General features: G+C 40.1%; 1 protein-coding gene and 1 long non-coding RNA gene across 3 annotated transcripts in view; one reads left to right on the top strand and one right to left on the bottom strand.

Annotated features, from left to right (window-relative positions):
• Positions 1-19,775, bottom strand: part of Tnfrsf21 (TNF receptor superfamily member 21) — a 63,278-nt gene that overhangs the window by 18,991 nt on the left and 24,512 nt on the right. Inside the window, exon 4 of the mRNA XM_020172393.2 lies at positions 1,509-1,774. Coding sequence (XP_020027982.2) covers positions 1,509-1,774 — 266 coding nt within the window. The remainder of the gene's footprint in view (positions 1-1,508; positions 1,775-19,775) is intronic.
• Positions 12,344-17,103, top strand: LOC141425618 (uncharacterized). Of its 2 annotated transcripts, XR_012450621.1 has the most exons (3): positions 12,344-12,421; positions 13,832-13,998; positions 16,181-17,103. It is a non-coding gene; the product is annotated as an uncharacterized lncRNA (long non-coding RNA). The 2 variants fall into 2 exon arrangements; XR_012450620.1 differs by having other exon boundaries at positions 13,832-17,103.

The raw sequence follows: 19,775 nt of genomic DNA, 5'->3' as shown, positions 1-19,775 counted from the left end.
CAGGACCTTGCACATGCTAGGCAAGGGCTCTTTCACTGAGCCCTTTATTTAAATAGCAAGCATTTTATTTTACTGGAGGGTAAGTATCTCCCTTTTCCCCCCCAAATCCAGCTACTTAACGTCTAGCTTTAGTTGTGCATCATACTTATGGAAATTACTTATCAGAAAATCACAGGACACTGCTGTGTGGTTTTCAATGTTTATACTTGGTCTATGAATAAGTATTTTTTTCTCTGAAATTCCACATTTCAAAAAAGTTAAAAATATACCAGGTGCTTTAAAGACCACCTTCAAAAGTCAACTAGCTCCTATAAATTCTTATCCAAACAGTTACATGTGGATAAAAAAATCCACCTGCAGCAGTCTGTACTGTCAATGTAAACAGATAAAAACATCTGAACTTCTTACGTGTAGAAAATTGAGTCTCCTGATATTTGATGCAGAATGAAAGTGAATTAAGTTGATATGGTAAAAAAAAAATCTTCACATATTTCTTAAGTAATGAGTTTAGATCACTGGAATAATAACAAAGAGAATGGCTTTTTGAATTGCAAGAGGGTTTTATCCACTCTTAATGCCTATATTTTCTTTAGTTTGGGAATACATTCCAAAACTTTAATCAAAGTCTGTGGGAAGTATGATTCAATACCAAATTCAGTACTTAATTTATGGTCTTCCAGGGAAGTACATTATGACTAAAGAATGGTTAAGTAAAATTAGTTACAAGGTGATTATAACTGCCATTTATAGAACAACTTCAGGAAGCCAGGCATTGTATACACTGTATTCATCGTATTAACAAATCATATATTAAAAAAAAAAAACAGGCTTACAAATATGGTTGATATATGTTACCCTTGATCACCCAGCTAGCAAGTATTAGAGCCAGCCTTCAAGTTCAACGCTACCCAACTCTAAAGTTAGGGCTCACTGACATAAACAAATTACACACTTCTGGGTCCTCCCTCAGTTTCCATCTGATGTGTGGGGTTAAACAACCAAGGAGGAGGAACAGTCTTGTTACTAACTTCTGAGAGTACCACTTACATCCTCAGGAAATGAAAGTGAACCTTCCTAACTCAACCACCTCACTTTTAAAAAAAAAATTCTCTGGAAGAGAGAAGATCCTTTTTGGTTTTGTTCAGTGTGCAATGCAAAATGAGACTGCAAGTTGGGTAACAGAATAGATCCGGCTATGCAGCCTGATGCTAGAACCTACCCCAAGGACAATGATTCTCAGCTTCGCACACAGAATCACTTCAGAGCTTTAAAAAAAATACTGATTCAAACTCCTCCCCCTAGAGATTCTGAACTGCTGGCCTGCAGTGGGGTCCAAGCATCAGAACTGTTTAAAAGGTCCGGATAAGTCTAGTGGATAACCATGGAGAACCCACGCCCTACAAGGTGGTTGTGGGGCGTACACTCAAATTCCTTACATCAGCTATTTTTCCTTGTTACGTATACCTGATGAAATGTGAAGCGCAAAGTGGTCACCAGGACTACATTACCTGGGTGGTATCTTCCATTAGTCCACGAATTTTCTCCACGACATCATTGCGCCGGTGCTGGCGCAGGGCACTGATTAGCTGGGCGAGGCTGGCCTCAGGGCCTCGGATGGTCCAGTGCTGCAGGGCTGCATAGGCCCGCTCGTGGTCTGCTGTGTACCCATTGGAGAAAGCAGCCATCTCTCTCTCGCTGGCATTGCAAAGAAACTGATAGATATCTTTCCACTGGCTTCCCACTTGAGCTGCTACAAGCTTCAGGATGTCAATACCTACGCCAGAGACAAAGTAAAATAAAAACACCTTAAAGCAACTGAGGCCAATAGGAAAAGGGGACCAGGATCTAGAGAAAAGGTGAGATCAAAAAGAATTAACCTAGAAGGTAACACCCACGCACAGGAAATCAATGTGAGTCAATGCCCTGTATAGCTATCCTTATCTCAACCAGCCAAAACCCTTGTTCCTTCCTATTATGGCTTATACTCTCTCTACAACAAAATTAGAGATAAGGGCAAAATAGTTTCTGCTGGGTATTGAGGGGGTGGGGGGGAGAGGGAGGGGGTGGAGTGGGTGGTAAGGGAGGGGGTGGGGGCAGGGGGGAGAAATGAACCAAGCCTTGTATGCACATATGAATAATAAAAGAAAAATGAATAAATAAATAAATAAATAAATATAATATACATTTACAAAAAAAAAAAAAAACAAATACAAGCGTACTAGAAGAAGGGAGCTTCCCTGTTGCTCTGTCAAAGAGATGAATGGCCTTCTATTAGTAAGTAGTTGGCACACACAGCCCATCCTAGAGACATTTAGGTAACCCCATACAAACTTCACTTCCTGGGCTGGGGGTGGTGGGTCAGTGGTAGAGAACCTACCTAGCATTGTGCAAGGTCAATACCAAGGTCAACTGGGCTCAATACACAGTACCACAAAAATAAAATAAATAAAGCCAGCATGTTAATTTAAAAAATTAATTTCCTGAATGTGAAACCGGAAGGGTTGTTTTTGAAGCATAATAAATCACCCCCAAAAGATGCTTGAAAGCCAAGCCAGTCAAGGTAATCAGAGTGATTACAAAATACAACTGTAACTAAATAAATTAGAGATTCCCAGACTTTAAAAAAATAGTGGGATTTCATAAAATTTAGAAAAATAAAAAGCCAAACTAAGACTGAAGTGGACCTTATCCTGCCTTGGCTACATAGAGAATTTGCAGCTTCTAGGAATGGTGTCCTTTAAGTCAACTGACCACTGTACCCAAGTGTTCCACCCCAACAGAAGCACTTCTTAAGAATATGTACCTTCTCGACTCTCATTCTATGCTCAACACCAAGCAACTTTCTGGTCTATTATTCAGTCTCCTAATTTGGCTTGGTTATAATGATGACAACAGGCACAATGACAGTACAATAAGAAGCAGCTATTATCGTCTAGGTATTATGTTAAGGCATTAGCTCTTTGAACATTTTTATAAGGCATTAACATTCCAATTGCACAGGTCAAACAACAAAACAGTCAGCAAAGTTAAGCTACTGGCCCAGTATCACAAAGAGAGGTGACTTGGATATTGAACCTGTATCACCAGATAATTCAAACTCCCTCAAGTGTAACCACTATTAAATGTGTTAATACATGCTACGTTCCGAGAGACAAAATGCCTTTAAGCAAATGACCAAAGTAGGTCAATCTGCCAGGTATCTGCTGCTCCAATAACTTAACATCCATTAGTCCTCCTTATCCACAGGATACAATCCAAGACCCTCTGTGGATGCTAGAAACCAGATAGTAGCTAACTCTACAATTTAATACCTCTTCCGTCTTCACTGAACCCTTATCACGCACACTGGCTGTATCTCTTCCAGGTGCAGGTGTGACAACAAAACTCGCAAGATTTCTTTTTCCTTCTCCACAATTTCAACAGACAGAAGATTCATTCTTACCATAGATCTTAGCAATCTCAGTATATAATTTTTCTTTCTTTTTTACAGTGAGAACTTTCACCTTTCTCCTTAAAGGAAGCGTTTTGTGGCTTCTCTTTGGTATGTGTGAATTGCCAACATTATTACTTGTGCACTCTGGGACCATTAAGTAAAATGAAGGCATCTTGAACACAAGCACTACAATACTGTGGCACCCAATGTGATAACCAAGGCAGCTACGAAGTGACTAACAGGCAGGTACTATATACTGCATGGATACACTGTATGAAGGATGCGCAGGACTGGATGGAACAAGACAACAGACTTCGTCATGTTGCTCAGAATGGCTTGTAATTTAAAACTTACAAATTACTTACTTCTTGATTTTGCATTTAATATTTTTGGACCTTAGCTTACCACAGGTAACTGAAACCATGAAAAATGAAACTGTGGATAAGTGGGGGACTACTATATATACTCCAATCATTCTGGCTCGTGAGTAACATAAACTTTGTGGATGTGTGTCTGTGGTCCTACATCTGATGAACACTAAGATGAAATACCAAAATCCAATTTCAAGGTCAACAAACTCAGATGAGCACTTGGCATGAGCCTTTGCCAAGGGAGGCGCTGCTAGAGCACCCCTCTTTATTGTCTTGGGCTTTGTAATAACTTCTCTGCAACTACAAAACACTGCCTGAATTTATACTTGTGTTGCATATATAACCCTCATGGAAGGGCTCTGGTATTTTATATCAGTAGGTGAGTGAGTGAATTCTCTGAAATCTGAATGAGGCTATACTTACCTTCCCTGATAGCAGAGCTGTTATTAACAACATTTTTAATGTCTTAAAAATATTTACTATTTAATTTTTAAAACTAAGACAAGTTCCCAAATGAAGTTAAGGGGAAATCAGTATTGACGAAGACATTTATAAAATGAGCTAGCAATTTTTGCTTAAGGAAAAATGATAATAATTACAGAAGTTTCTTTGAAAATGGAGGCACTTGGTGGTCCCTTGACATAAATCCTTACTATGTCAATGCAATTCTAAATCTATCTCTCTTTCCTTCTCTCTCTCTCTCTCCCCCTCTCTTGCTCTCTATATATAGATAGATAGATAGATCTTCTAAATCAATGCCCTAAAAATTTTGTCAAACCTAAGCTCCTAGAAGAATCCTTTCTCATCAAATGTAAAACTAGAATGCCACAAAAAATAAAAATTAAAAAAAAAAAAAAGCCACAAATTGAGACATTACTGTATCTCCCATACTTTTTTCCCTGGCAAAATGAGGTGTAATTGAACCAGTTCCTATTCAGTTTTCATAGCAATGTTTAGTCAGAGCTTTTGATTTCAAGCAAAGAGACTCCTCAAAAAACCCAAGTCCTATTTAAAACTCCACAGGTAACTTTCAGAAACAAGCCAGCTCTTTATGGTTAATGTGGTAGACCTTCCAAACACCGAAAGGCTTGTTAGTCTCTGAGTCTTAATTTAGGTCACTTTGAGTAAGAACCACAGTGTCGTACATGAAAACATGAGTGTCTTTGCTTATAAGCAGGATCATTTCTTGTATCTTCATAGTGCCCATGACAGTGTGGCTTTGAGCAAACCACTAACTGTCATGTCTACTTCCTCATCACATGATGGACACACTCACTATGGTCCCTGTGGATGAACTGATTAACATTTTTCTGTAGAGTTAATTTAGTTTTGGAAGTACCCCTACACTGAGCACTAAAACTTAAGCCTCAGTGCATTTTGCATGCAAATCCACAGTCTCTATAGAGTAATTATAGAGTTTAAAAGGCTTTAAAACAGCTCCTTCTTCCAAAACCTAGTATTTATACTTTTCTTTAAGTCACAAAATAAAGAAAACCAAAAGAATAGATACAATGAGACACCCCTTCAACTCAAATAACTGGGAACTAAATTTAAAGCCTACAAACCAGGATTCATCTCATCCTCTTACTCAACAAGATGTCCCCACTATGAAAGCTTGGAGTCAACTATGAACTGGCTTCACCACTGCCTTCTCCCATTCTGGGGTTGATAAATCAAAGATGGAGCAGACAACAGCTCCTTCAACAGACAGCAGCTTTTCAACACATTATCAGACCCCAGTGAGGTTAAAAGTCAGAAGTAGCCCCTGAGTTGGCTGTTCCTTGTCCTCACCCCACCACCACCACCAAAGGTAGAAGAAAAATTTGAGGTATATTTATTTCAACAGTATTTTTTGAGCAGCCAGTATTTATTATACAGTTACCCTCTGTATCCACAGGCTCCACATTTATAGATTCAGTAACCGCAGATTGAAAATATTTTTTAAGTGCATCTGAACATGTACAAACTTTTTTTAGTCATTATTCTCTAAACAATATAGTATAACAACAATTTACAAAACACTTGGACTATATGGAACATTTTAAGTAATGTAGAAGTGACTCATAATATATGGGAGGATGTGTGTGTAGGTTATATGACAGCACTATGACATTTTATACAAGGGACTTGAGCAGCCTTGGATTTTGGCAGCTCTAAGAGGGTCCTAGGACCAATCTCCCATGGATACTGAGGACACGTATGTATATGCATGTGCTTTATGAACACACCTTTCAAGTGTTTCATTTTATCTGCAGGGAATTTCACCAGTACAAGGCCACCCAGCCAGTTAGGGGTGCCTGTATTGCCACTGGTTGAGAAAGAAATAGAGGTGCATTATTATTCACAGGAATTATGTGGGCTCTCCCAAGACAGCTGACACCTGATCCATACCAAGAGAGTACAAGAATATAGGCATGAAGTGATCATCTGTTATGACAGAAGAAATGGCACTTTCCAGTGCATGCTAAAACCTCAAATTAGATACCATCTGGGTGACAACCCTACTTTGGGCCCCACTTTCAACTGCTCAATATCAGCTACAGTATGCAAAAAAGAGCTCCTTCTCTTTTTTACAAAAACCTGAACTGGTTTTATAATCAGAGAAGATGCTAAAGCTCTTTGCCTTTTGGAGATAAACATCTGAAGTGAGTGTCATTAGGAAGAACCCAGATGAAAGCCTTCCTTGTGACAGGTTTAAGGACAGTCAGGGGAAACAAAGGCTGTCTCTAATCACACAGTATAGTACTCTGGGGATCATGCTACACAACCAGGCTTCCCACAGAATGGGTGCAACCAAGACATGAATATGGTTATAAACATTTTATGGTATCAAACTCATCATTTAAAAGATTCAAGGCCAAGAGCAGTAGTAGCTCTAGCCTGTAATCCTAGCTGCTCAGGAGATGGAGATCTGGAAGATCACAGTTCAAGGCTAGCCTGGGGCAAAAAAGTTCATGAGACCCCATCTCAACTGACGGCTGGGCATTGTGGGGTGCACTGCCATCCCAGCTACATGGCAAAACACAAATAGGAAGACCACGGTCCACACTAACCTGGACATAAAGTGAGACCCTATCTTAAAAATAAGCAAATAACCAATACAAAAGGGCTGGCAGAGTGGCTCAGTGGTAGCATGCCTGCTTAGCAACTGTGAGACCCTCAGTTCAAGCCCCAGTATCAAAAAAAAAAAAAGATGCAAGCTTTCTCATTGTCTCATTGCATCTCTCTCATGCTCATTAAATGTGATGCCACCTCTCATTATTCTTCTAGAAAGAGAGGTAAAAGGCATATAATGAGAAGATTCCCATGGATGCAATTAATGCACCTCCTCCCAGGACAGAAGACTCCACTGTTATCCCTGTGCTGGTTTTGCAGCAAACACACAACAGTCTCCTGAGAAGTACACATAGAAAACAGGAGCCATGAGCCCAAGACAACTTCCCTTCTAACACCCCTATGATCCTCCCCCAAAAGACATGCTTGTAATAAATACATACTGTGTATGTGCAAATTGCATATGCAGAGGTAAGAATGGACACACCACCACACACACAATGTATGTCAGATCAATATATAAGTTAAGAGACTTGAGTGCTGTAGCATTTCTGGAATCGTTGTCATACCCTATATAACTGTCAATGTCCTCAGAGATGCCTTCTCTAACCACTTTCTCTCCAGCTCCCATATCTGCATTGAATATCATTATCCCCAGCACCCACCAGAGCCTAGCACGTATTAGGAATGCATACTTCTGAAGGAAAGAATGGATGAATGAATGAGAGTCTTCTGTTGCTCCTCTCCACCACCTTCCTACCATTTGTCATCTCATTTGCACTGTAACTTAAGCCACTGAGAGTCTCAATGGCCATAGGCCATTCACACGCTCTTGCCAGGTGTCCCTGCTGGATTTCCAGTTTCTATGATAATGTGAAGAAAGTCCCAGTCCCCTGGTGCTCACCAGTTGGTAGAATCTGGGTTTTCTGGAACATGGTTTTTAGGCAAGAACCTCTCCCTCGGCCAGTGGCCTCTTCCCATTGAGCATGATCCACCACACCCACTTCAAAGGTCCAAGTTCATAAATAGGAAAGGCCACTGAGCCTCTCCCACTGCAGCAGAATTCTTCTGCTGAGATTAGCTGTCTAAGCCATGTCTGCCTTAGTAACAGAGTAAGTGACCCTAAAAGAGACAAACCTGTGTGTACAGTGTTTTGTAGAAACCAGTACATCAGAAGATGGTTACAACTGGTCATATCAACATGGACAACTCCCAGTGTGCTTATCACACAGAACACTGGTCTATCAGCAATGCCCCAGGTTAAAAATACTCCCTCCCAAGCTAAGTACCATAGTTTTAGTTTCATTTTAAACTCCAAAAATGATTTCTGAAGCGGAATTAATCACTATCTTGTTGAAGGTCCAATAGACGATAACTATAAGATCAGATGAATCTCAGGATCTGCTACAACAAAAACACCACGCAGTGATCTCGTGAAGTTATTGGATAGAATGCTTTTCAATGACAAATGATCAAAGTTAGATAATTTTCCAAATAGAAGGAAAAGATAACCTGATGCTACAAGGAAAAGAAATAATCTTTTATTTCATCTCACAGAGAAGAAAAGGAAAACCACCAAAATGCCTTCTTCTTTTGTTAGTCTTTTTGAAGTTATCCCAAAAATCTAAAGCTATTAACTTACTCATCCAACAAAAGTTTATTGAGTATCTACTTTGTACCAGACACTAATCTAGGCACTGGAGAGATGGCAGTGAACAATTGAAAAGCGAAACAAAATCCCTTTCCTGACAAACCCTATGTTTTATTGGGAGGATGTGGGAAGAATAAGCAAATAATACAATATAAAGTGTGTCAGTGAGGAATGATAAGGAGGAAAATAAAACAGGGGAAGGGGCCAGGGTGGTGGGCAAGAGGTGACCTTACTGAGGGAGTATTTGAGTCAAGACCTAAAGCGAGCAAGCTGTATAGACATCTGGGGGAGGGAGTTCCAGGCAGTGGGAACAGCAGGTGCAAAGGAAGGAAAAGTGTTGGTATGTTGGCTGTGGCTGGAGCCAATGCATGAGGGTGAGAGAAAACTGGAGAGGACAGCAAGTCACATCACATCTTTAGAGTCTGCATCTAATCAAGTCACTGGAAATTTAGGAGAGTAATGAAACAATGCAACTTAACACTTGAACAGTATAATTCTGGCTCTTGTGTCAAAAACAAACCAAAGAGGGTGCAGACAGAAATGTAGCAACTAGTTAGAACTCACAGCAATAATCTGGGAAAAGGTGAGACTGATTTGGGCCAAGTGGTGGCTACAGAGATGGTAGGAATGGTCAAACTCATTTTCAAGGTACAAATGACCAAATTTGCTAATGGACCAAATATGAGGCGAGAAAGGTGAGAAAGAAGTGAAGGAGTCAAGGATGACTCCAAGGTTTTGACCTGAGCAGCTGTAAAACTGGAGGACCACTTCCTATGATGGCTAGTGGGTTGTGGAGGTGTGGCTTGGGATTTGGGGACATACAGCTCGAGCATGAGATGCCTGTTAGACACTGGATCTGTCAATCAGCAGAAAGATATTTCCATCTTCAGCTCAGTAAGAGGTCCAGGCTGGATATATACACCTGGGAATTACGAGCAGATAGGTGGTATTTAAAGTCACGGATTACTAAGGAAAAGAGAGTGTATGGGTAGAAAACAAATGCAAGTATGAAGACCTGGGGATGCCCACTGTTTAGAGATTAGGGAGATGGGGAGGAACAAGCCAATGAGACAGGGAAGGAATAGCCAGAGGCATAGGAGGAGAGCTGGCAGGTATGGTATCCTGAAAGACCAGGAAAGAGAGTATCAAGGAGAAGGGTGACAAATGTCAAATGCTACGATAGGCCAAATAGAGGAAAATTGAGATTTGAAGAGTGGAATTATAATTGTGTCGTCAGACTATGTGGAAAAGAAGTGAGATTGTGCATACAATATTGCCCTTTTTCACTGATTCTAAGACATCTGAAAGCTTGGTGGCAGTGCTTTGTTTTGGTTTGTTTTCCTTACTGGATATAAAATAATGATATGTACCACAATCAACTATGTTTTATACTTGATAAAATACACACAGTTATTTTCTTACCTTACAAACTTGAGCCCACCTGTGTATTAAAATTCAATATACCATTCACATACCCAATACATTAAATTCATATCCACTGCAGTGTTAAGGACCAATGACTGTGAAGAACCATCAACACAATTCTGGAAATTCTTCTTCCTCTGCAACATCTGCTTACATAGCATCTGACCAGGTTGATTCAAGGACACACATTTTTAGAGATTTTTTTTCCTATTTGTATTTGAGCGCTACGTAGGGGAAAATGCTGCTGTTTTTCACTGTCTCAAAGAGCTTAAATTCATATCTGTTAGCTAAACTTTAGAACAAAATATATCTTCTAAAAGTAAATACCTTTCCCCTAAAGCCTAGAGGACTAAAGGACAGCAACTTCTGACTCCCCAGGGCAAAGGCCATGTCTCTGGCCACTTTGTGTGCAAGACAATGCTATTTTTTGTGGGGCTGGAGAGCAAACCAAGAGCCTGGTGCATGACAGGGAAATAGTCTGCCACTAAACTACATTCCCGGCCCTACGAGATAATTCTTGTGAGGCTGTAAGTGACAGTTCTGTGTGCTCTATAATCCCCAAATGCCCTAAGATGTTAAAAAGAAGAAACTGGGGATGTGGCTCAGTGGTGGAGCACTTTGCCTAGCAAGCACAAAGCCGAGTTCCATCCCCAGCACTACAAAAAGAAAAAGAAAGAAAAAGAACCCAAGAGGTTAAACAGGAAGGTGTTGCTTGATGTAAATGGCATTACTGGAAGCAAAGGTGGAAAGGCTGTGAGCTGGGGGATCTGGAGTGGAGACCAGTTCAACCATCCCACCCTGTTCAGTAACCACGGCTGCCAGCAGCCCTGCGGCAGGAATGCCAGCACACAGCAGCCTCTTAAATGGAATAATCCAGTCCCTTCAGCCAGGCTTCCTGGTGTTTATACTTGAGTCTACTTCCCATAGGAAATTTGGGCTGACAGACAGGATGACTGTCTGGAATTTTTAGTCAAGGAGTCTCTGACAAGTGAGAGACCAGCTGCTGCTGTCCAGCTCAGAGGCAATGCAGATGTGGGATTCCAATCAGTGTAACTCCATCATCTCTGACTTATTGGAAATAGTCTTTACTTTTAAAAACAGCCTCTCAGACCTTGCAAATATTGAGTATGTGATTTTAGAATTCTTCCATTCCAAGTAATTCATCAGTGAGCAGGAAACCAAAGTGACTTTTACAGAGTAAAAGGTATTGTTAATGACAATTTCTAGGTGTTTTCTTTCAGAACAAGCTAGGTTTTGCTAAGGGAAATATGTCTTGATGGACGTAATTTCTTTTAAAAAAGAAATTAACCCCAGGAGGTGGGGCGGGGGGCGGGGAGGTAGCTCAGTAATAGAGCACTTGCCTAGCATGGACTGAGTCTTGGGTTTCATCCCCAGAGCTGAAAAAAGACAAAAAGTAGACAATGAAACTTAATGGTAGCAGAAACCCCAAATCACCTCTTGATCCTCCCTATGTGGGTAGTGGCAAATATCCCCTAACCTCACTTTAAACAAAACTGAAGCAGGGAAGGACTAATTTAGTATCCAATTCCTAACGCTTATTTGTTCTTCATTTCTGAACACTGCATATAGTGGCTTTACTAATTCAGATGAAACATTTTCTTAAGTCATTCCCGAAACCTGGTTCAAAAGTTTAGTGAAATTGTTCCAACATATCCAGAGAACAAATTCCAGTTGCTTTTTACCTGTCACCTAACCACAGCAACCTCTGGGAAATATTTATACAAGAAACACAGCATGATTCCACTCCCACAATTGTACTACATGGCAAATCAACTGTACAATTAGACCGGCTTACTCCAGAAGGAGAAAGAAGCCTACAGAGTTGTACATCTGGGAGATGCATTTCCGCCCCCATCACTCCTAAGGGCCAGTTTTCCTACCATACACCAACCTGAAAAAAGGACCCACACTTGGGAAAGAAAGGAAACTTTGTATAAGTCTGTCAATGGGATTCATTAAGGATTCATTCACCAGAACTAAGAATGAGACTATGATTGAGAAAAACTATTTTTGTTTGCTTGTTTGGTAAGTGGAATAATGTTATATTTTGCTTTGCTTTAGCAGTGAGTTGTGGTAGGGGACAGAATGGAAGAAATAAAAAAATTAAAAATGTTTTTTCCAAAAACTCCAGGTTTAATATACAGCTTAGTTCAAAATCAATATCTGATCTCTTTTAAGTAAGTACACCAAGCAAATGAGAACTGGTTCTTAAGCAGCATTGTTCTATTAAGGACAGTTTCAAATATTGATTGAGGCATGAAAGTCATGTAAACAAGAGGCTCAACCAACCAACCAGCTGGTTTGTACTTTAACTTGGTCTTTGAATATCAAGCCAAACATTTGGAAGGAGTTTGGTTGTGGGTGGTTTTTTAACTTCACTTTTCACATTTTGCATCACTGAAGGCTAGGATTTTAAGATGGATGGAGATGTTAAAGATACCTGAACCCAAGACCTTCATGACACAGGTAAGCAAAACCAAGTCCCATAAAATCGTCCCTTTGCTTCCCTCTGTGAGCCAATACTACCCCACTCCATACTTCTCCTACTGGATGGTTTCCATTTTTACCTGTGCATGGAGTGGTTCCTTCTGTACCTCCCCAGGCTGCATATGTCACCCCAGCAGTGCTCCTCCCAATACAAGAGCAGGCAGGGTGAAAAAAGTTGTTCCCTCCACCTTCTAGACAGATTAGAATGCCCCAGCAGTACTCTGATTTTCATTTCTACTTCCTTTTATCAGGACAATCAGACTTTACAACATTTTATATACTAGGCACTATAGTTCCTAGTGCTGATTTTTCTCTACAGTCATTTTCTCCTGGCCTTTGTGAGTCATAAAATTTGAACCTTAACACATTTCTACCTGGGTTAAAATCTTGGGTCTGCCCTGACCTCAGCTCTCCATGGATGCTCATGCCTGGACCTTGACCTTGTTGTTGGGAAAGAGACAGGGAAGCCAAGCTAGTAGATTTATCAAAGTTACCTATGATCTCATTCAATATGAGTGAGCAACTCCACGAGAGAGGAATCATGTCCACATTACAGATGACGTATCTGAGGAGAAGTTCAGGAGTTTGGCACAGATATTCAACGCCCAGGTCAATCTGTCTCACTGTACCACACTGCTTCCCAATCCCACCTTTCTGAATCTTACATGTTTCTTTGAATTTAAATATTTTCAGCATGTCTCCCTGCCAGTTCCCATTCCTCACCATGAGGTCATAGAAAGGGAGACATGTAGAAAAAGAGGAAGAATATGTTGCAATAGTACATGTGTGGTGCTTAGGTTCAAACTGTCTGTCTGCATCCCAACCCTCCTTCTACAAGGAATGGAGGAACAGGAGGGAGAAGCAGTGTAGCACACTAGCTACTAACTCAAGTTCAAGGCCAAATGCCTGAGTGCTAGTCCAGAGTCACCACTGACTTGTGGTGTAATCTCCGTCAAGTTGCTCAGTCATTCTGTGCCTCTGTTCCTGGTGTATAAAACAGGCATGTTCCTCACATCATGAAGTTGAGAACCAAATGGGAAAATACAAGTTCTGTAGAGTAGCACCTAGCACACAGTAAGATTCAATAAATGTGAACTACTGTTTCTCTCCCTTCCTCCAAATTAATGCATCAATAACTATCATTCTGCACAAGGGCATTTTCAAGGAAAGTTTTGTTAAAGTCAGAGACTGTCAAGAGCAGTCAGAAAGTAGTCCTCACACCTTATAAGGCATATGGAAGGGAGAAATGGAAGGGAATGCCTTTGCCTCTTCAAGGCAAAGGTGGGAAGATTTTGTGTATATTCCAAGGGTTTAATAATTTTAAGTTATTTTCTCCTAGAGCCAAGATCTCCTAATTAATCATACATTTCCTGTTCTTTTACTCCTCAGAGCCTGAAATCACTCAGTTAAGATGCTGAGTAAAAGTAGACGCATATCAACCTCACTTTGACTTAATTATTATCTATGGACCATCACCATTCTCATCAAGCCAAACCAAGGAAAGGTCAAAGGATGCTCCTCCTCTGAGACACACCTTCCAGCCCTCTCTACCACAGGTACCTCATGACCCCTATTAATAGCCAAAGGGTCTTTCAATCACCTAAACTCAGTCTCCTACAGTATCCTCATAGGCAAATGACTACTCCGTTTTCTCATTCAAGAAACTTGAGCAATTGTTTTCAAACCACACTGTCCTCTGCACTGTAATGAACTCTACAGTCCTTTCACCAGAAAAGAAATATGTAAAATATAAAGAACACAGTCCTAGAAGTCAGGAGACCCAGCCCGTGGCTCTCCTCTGACCTTGCTAGCCATGTGACCTTGTGAAAGACCCTCTTCTTTGCACCTCAGCTTTGTCTTCTGTAAAATGTGAAAACTGGATTAAATGAGTATCTTCCAACCCTTACTTGCACACACACACAATTCTCCATGATCTCCACTGCCTTTCCACTTGCTAATTTTCCAAAAATAAAACAAAAGCAAGCACTCTTCATATTACTAGTAAGTAACTGAGACTAGTAAACCCTAGTCCTAAAACAGTGTCTTGAGGTTGGTGTTCAAATGCATACAATTAAACGAAACATCACAAGTTAAGCAGTTTAATAATTAATCTTTTTTTCCCCAGTCTTTCCTTCACCTTATGATTCTTTAAAGGTGAATCTGGTAGCAAATTTATCTCAAACTTTGCCCGTTTATTTTGGAATAGGATAGTACAATGTAGATGGAAATGTTTTCTTCAAATATATTAGATTTCTCTGTGTTACCCAAAGAACAATTAATCCACACTCAAGCAGGTTGACCATTTAGTTTCTCTTTAGGAAAACCAACATACAGATAGCAATAATTCTCAAGCATGAGGTAATACAGAAAAAAACAGAACAAAGAAGGAAATATGTATAACTAAGACAGAGAAGACTCACCCTCTAACCTAATATCTTTCATATCACTTTTCGTGGTTGTCATGGCTAAAGATAGATTCTGTGTACAGAGCCTTGCCTGGGTGCCTGGAAAGCCACCCTCTTCCCAGCAGGGCGCTTAGTTTGTAACCCACAGGCAAAACCAGACTTGGATATTGTCTTTCTGGAAGTAAAGTAAATTGTTTCTATAACACCAGCTATCCACCTTTATATGAGTATAGTTTTCCCTACTGCCAAGGATCACTTTTAGATAATCATGTAGAATTTAAATTTATAGCCTCAATGAGTTACAAAGATACACTTGTCCATAGTAAACATGTAATTTTACTGGGAGACTTATTTTCCCCCTAATGGACCATGGTAAGAATTTATAAAATTTAAAAAGGTTTCAGTCTAACCCAAGCCTAAACTTACTTACTCATACTTAGCAGGACTGGTAGGGGTTTATTCACAGGACACAAGCATCCCTAAACCCAGCTGCTCTTTACAGGCAGATATGAGATGCTGGCCTCTCCTCCATCTATATGGAAGCTGAGCAACTTCTTAGAAGCAGGAAAAGCTCTTACGAGGTGCACCTCCCTTGTGACCAATACAGAGCTGTTCTAGGAGGTGTTTGTGACTGAGACTTCCTGGTGCATATGAGACTAAGGTCTCCCTCAGTACTGAAAATCAGAGATGGGTGAGACCCTTGTACAGACAGATCTTCCCAATTGCTTTGAAAATGAGGTTCATTTTGGACTACTATAATTTTGGGTGACACACTTGAAAAGACTGTGAGATCTAAAATATTAGTTCTGTAATAACTGTTCAAACTGTACCAGTACCAAAATGTCTCACAAAATGTGAGATATCACATGCCTCCTGCACATTGTCTTGTTCCTTCCCCACACATTTGTCCTGATTTGAGTACTGATGCTTACTATCTTGTCCTTGTTGAGATGAATCCAGGTCTCTTACCTCTGACTTAGTAGCACACTGCCCTTCACTCAACAGCTCACAATGTCACGTTGATTCCACCACCTGGGATGGGTTCAGGTCTCCTCATTTTACGAGAACACTGAGCTCCAAAGAAGGAATGTGCCTTGTCTAGGATCATCCAGATTCCTGCTGCCCACAGCTGCTCCTCTGTGGCAAACCAACCTTTGAGACATAAGCCCATCCCCCCACTCAACCATCTCCTATATTTCCAAAGAACTGCAATGCAGATTTCCTTTTCCTGGGACATTCTGCTTCCCTTCCTTCTTCCTAGTTCTCAAGTAGAACTATGGGTACTTTACTAAGACACTTGTGACTCAAGCTATCCTTTCCATTTCTCTTTAAGGCACACCGGGTAGAGATGGAGTTCAAAGCTCTGTGCATCTGCCTACTCCTCCTTTTGCACCACTCTCCACTCAAAGTGTATCAGTTCCCTGAGCAAACAGGTAGGAGGCCACGACTGGAACACAAACCATCCTCTCCTCCTCTGTGGCTCTGGTTTGGCAAAGAGATGAGTGAAGCACGTCCACAGACCTATAGGTCAGGCATCAGGGACACACAGTAAGACACAGCATCTGTCCTCTAAGAATAGATAGGCTATGTAGAAAGATAAAACACACAGCCACAAGCAGTTTCAGTGGTAGGTGTTAAGAGCTAAAGAATTAACAAACAGCATCTTAGAATCTAGTTCCACAGAATGAGACTCTGTCCTTTTGCTGCTGTGGTACAACAGTCCTCTTGAGGGAGAACTACCACCATCCCAATGGCTGTCAGAATTCCTTCTGCTATCCACTTAAGGAAGACACTGTCTCCATATGTCATGTGCCTACATGGAAGGAATCACCATCCCTATCAAATACTTACTACCTCCCTAAGGCAGGGCACTGAAGAATGGACTAGTCATGAACTAAGTGAAGCTTAAACTAGATAAATCCAGTTCCTTTGTCTCTAACTCTGTTCTTCTCACTTTTTCCCAAAGCCTAAAGTCTGAAAGATAAAAGAAATATGAGCGGGGTGCCAGAGGCTTACGCTTGTAATCCTAGATACTTAGAAGGCAGAGATGGGAGAAGGAGAGTTAGAAGCCAGCCTGGGCAAATGGTTCTCGAGACCTTATCTCAAAAAAGTCCATCATACAAAAAAAGGTCTGCTGGAGTGACTCAAGTGGTAGAGCACCTGCCTGATAAGCATGAAGCCTTGTGTTCAGTTGCCAATGCCACAAAAAAAAAAAAAAAAAAAAAAAAGAATGAAAGAAAAGAAAAAAAAAAAGAAGTACGATCCAAGACAGAAACCTGAGGAGGTGTTTGTTTCTTACTTTATCCCTTTTGAGAGGTTCCTCCACAAGTACTTTCAAAGGAATTTCCATTCCTCATCTGATTTTCAAACTTCCCTTAGGAATTTTTAGGGCAACCCAAGTTCACACTTTCTACAAATAGTTAGAGGGAGGGAGTAGAGAAGAAAGATGTGGGGAAGGGAAAGAGAAAAAGAAAATGGAAGGAAGGAAAGGGACTAGTAATGGCACTGTTAGAAGAAACCATGAAAGAAAAGTAATTGGTTCTTGTTCTCAGCCGCCCCACTGTCAACTGGGACTGGACCACAGTTTTGTGCCTTTTATAGTTATAAGGAAGTAAACATAGGGAATGTTTTCAAATCATTTGAGACTTTCTCAGAGCAATGTATGGACATTTTTGAGGAGCCTAAGTTTTACTATATATACTTTTATGGGGGTTTTTTGGTGACAAAATAGAGAAAATGAAAAATAGCTTTCTGTATAACCTCTCAATTAATGTAAATCCACATCAATCTTAACTTTAAATTAAGTGGAACATTTTGGACCCCCACCCACATTAACCCCATTTTGTTGGGGTTATACATACTATAAAAAGAAATATGCTCCCAAACAATGACAAAAGCCTGAAAATTTCAGCATTAACAATACACTTAGATCCTGATGACATCTGGACCTAATAATAAACTCTTAAATAGATTTCTGTATACAAAAATTCTGAAGGAACTTCCAATTCTGATTGCTGGAAGATATATTGCAAAAAAAACCACAGTTCAGTCCCAATCTACCAAACAAAGTTGATCTGACTTCAGAAAGAAAAGAAGTATACAAGATATCACAGAACCCTTTCTTCCAGCCAGATGAGGCTTAATCTTGTTTCCAACATCAGGCCCCCATAACAGTGGGACTACAGTTTTGTGAACTCCAACTTTAAAACTGTAACTCTGTGGCACACAGAGAGGAATGACTAAAGCTGACTAATAAAAGAGGTCTTTGTTGGTGAGAAAGACGGGAACCGATGGCCTAACTTCAGGGTTCTAAGAGTCTGCAAAGCAACCAGGAGCACTGGGGTAAATAAAGGCTTACAAGACCTCTGACAGAAAATGACCCAGGGCTCAGCAATTTAATCCCAGCCTTCAGCTTCATGAGCAATTCAGTGTGAAACGAACAAGAACCAGGAAGAGATCTTATTATCCTGGATTATCTGCTGACCAGAACACAATGCAATCAGATCAACAAGGCATTGTTTCCAGAGAACTCTGAGCACCTGAAATGGCTTTTACTAAACAGAACCTCTCTTTGTCATAGGATTTAACCTGGTTGTACCTTTAAAAATAACAACTTGGAAAGGCAAGACCTTCCTTAGAAAAACACCTTAAACATACACATGGCAATGCAAAAACTTGGGGAAGGGGAAACTATCAGAACAGATAGTTACACCTGAATGAGACCACTGTGATTCAGTGTGAAGGGCATATTGCTGATGCACTGCTTTCACAGAGGGGTATGATTGACTTTTGTTTGATTTGGCACTTCCATTCTTTTAAACAAAATTGGAATATTGTTTTAAGGACATAGGCATAGTAATTTACAAGATATAGCCGTAAGAGTGTTTAAGGTCACAGTATTCATGCTTTCTGCTATTGGACCAGCTTTTACTTCAACAACTGACTGTGTTGTCAAGTGTTTTGAACTGCAAGAGAGAGTTTATAAAAGCAGCTGACCATATCTGCATCTATAAAAGCAATCAATAAAGAAATGGAGTTGCTTCTCTAATAGAATGAATAATGAGAGAACAGTTCTAAATTTGCATAATCTAGCAGGATGTTCATGTTGTTTTCTACTAATGACATAAGTCAGGAGCAGAATAAGCATTGTGACTACTTGCAGTGCAAATTAAAGCAGTCTCTGCTCCTAGACTGGATCCTATACTCAAAAAAGGATGCTTTCTATTAAGGGACTTACTGGGACAGCATAACAACTTTGAAATATAGACAGCAAAGAATTGCACCCATGTTAAAATGATTGAGGTTGAAAACTACAATATGTTTTTTCAAGATATTAGGAAGTACATACTGAAGTACTGACAGCCAAAGGGCCATGAAATGAATCCAAAAATTTATTTTGTGTATGTATGTACATGTATATACATACAATATGTATTATATATTATACCAATATGTATTCTACAATACGTATTTTATTATGAAAAAATCCATCTATGGTTTTAGAGAGAGTAAATAATAAAGAGCAAAATGTTACTAGGCTAATCTTGGCACAGGTATTCTTTGTACTATTCTTGCAACTTTTCCTGAGTCTGGAATTATGTGTAAATAAAGAGGGTGGGTTTTTTTCAACTTGTTTTGTTCTTTCTTTTCTTTTTCTGTACTGGGGTTTAAACTCAGGGCCTCATGCTTTGTAGGCAGGCACTCTACCACTTGAGCCATCCTGCCAGCAAAATTTGTTTTGTTTTATTAAAAAGTGTGAGGGGATTGAAGCCTTCTACAGCCAGGTTTGCAGTTGAGATTGCCTTATTTGGTCTTTATAGGCTCTATATCAAGTAGATATTCACCTCAGTCTTACTTGCACTTGACTTCTGGCCTTTTGCACAGGTAGCAAGGGAAGCAAAATGAGTTGTGCTTTTTTTGTTTTTTAA

This window comes from Castor canadensis, chromosome 8, assembly GCF_047511655.1.
Source record: "Castor canadensis chromosome 8, mCasCan1.hap1v2, whole genome shotgun sequence".
Taxonomy (NCBI): domain Eukaryota; kingdom Metazoa; phylum Chordata; class Mammalia; order Rodentia; family Castoridae; genus Castor; species Castor canadensis.
The sequence above is the reverse complement of the archived record's forward strand: the minus strand, read 5'-3'. Positions and strand labels throughout refer to the sequence as shown.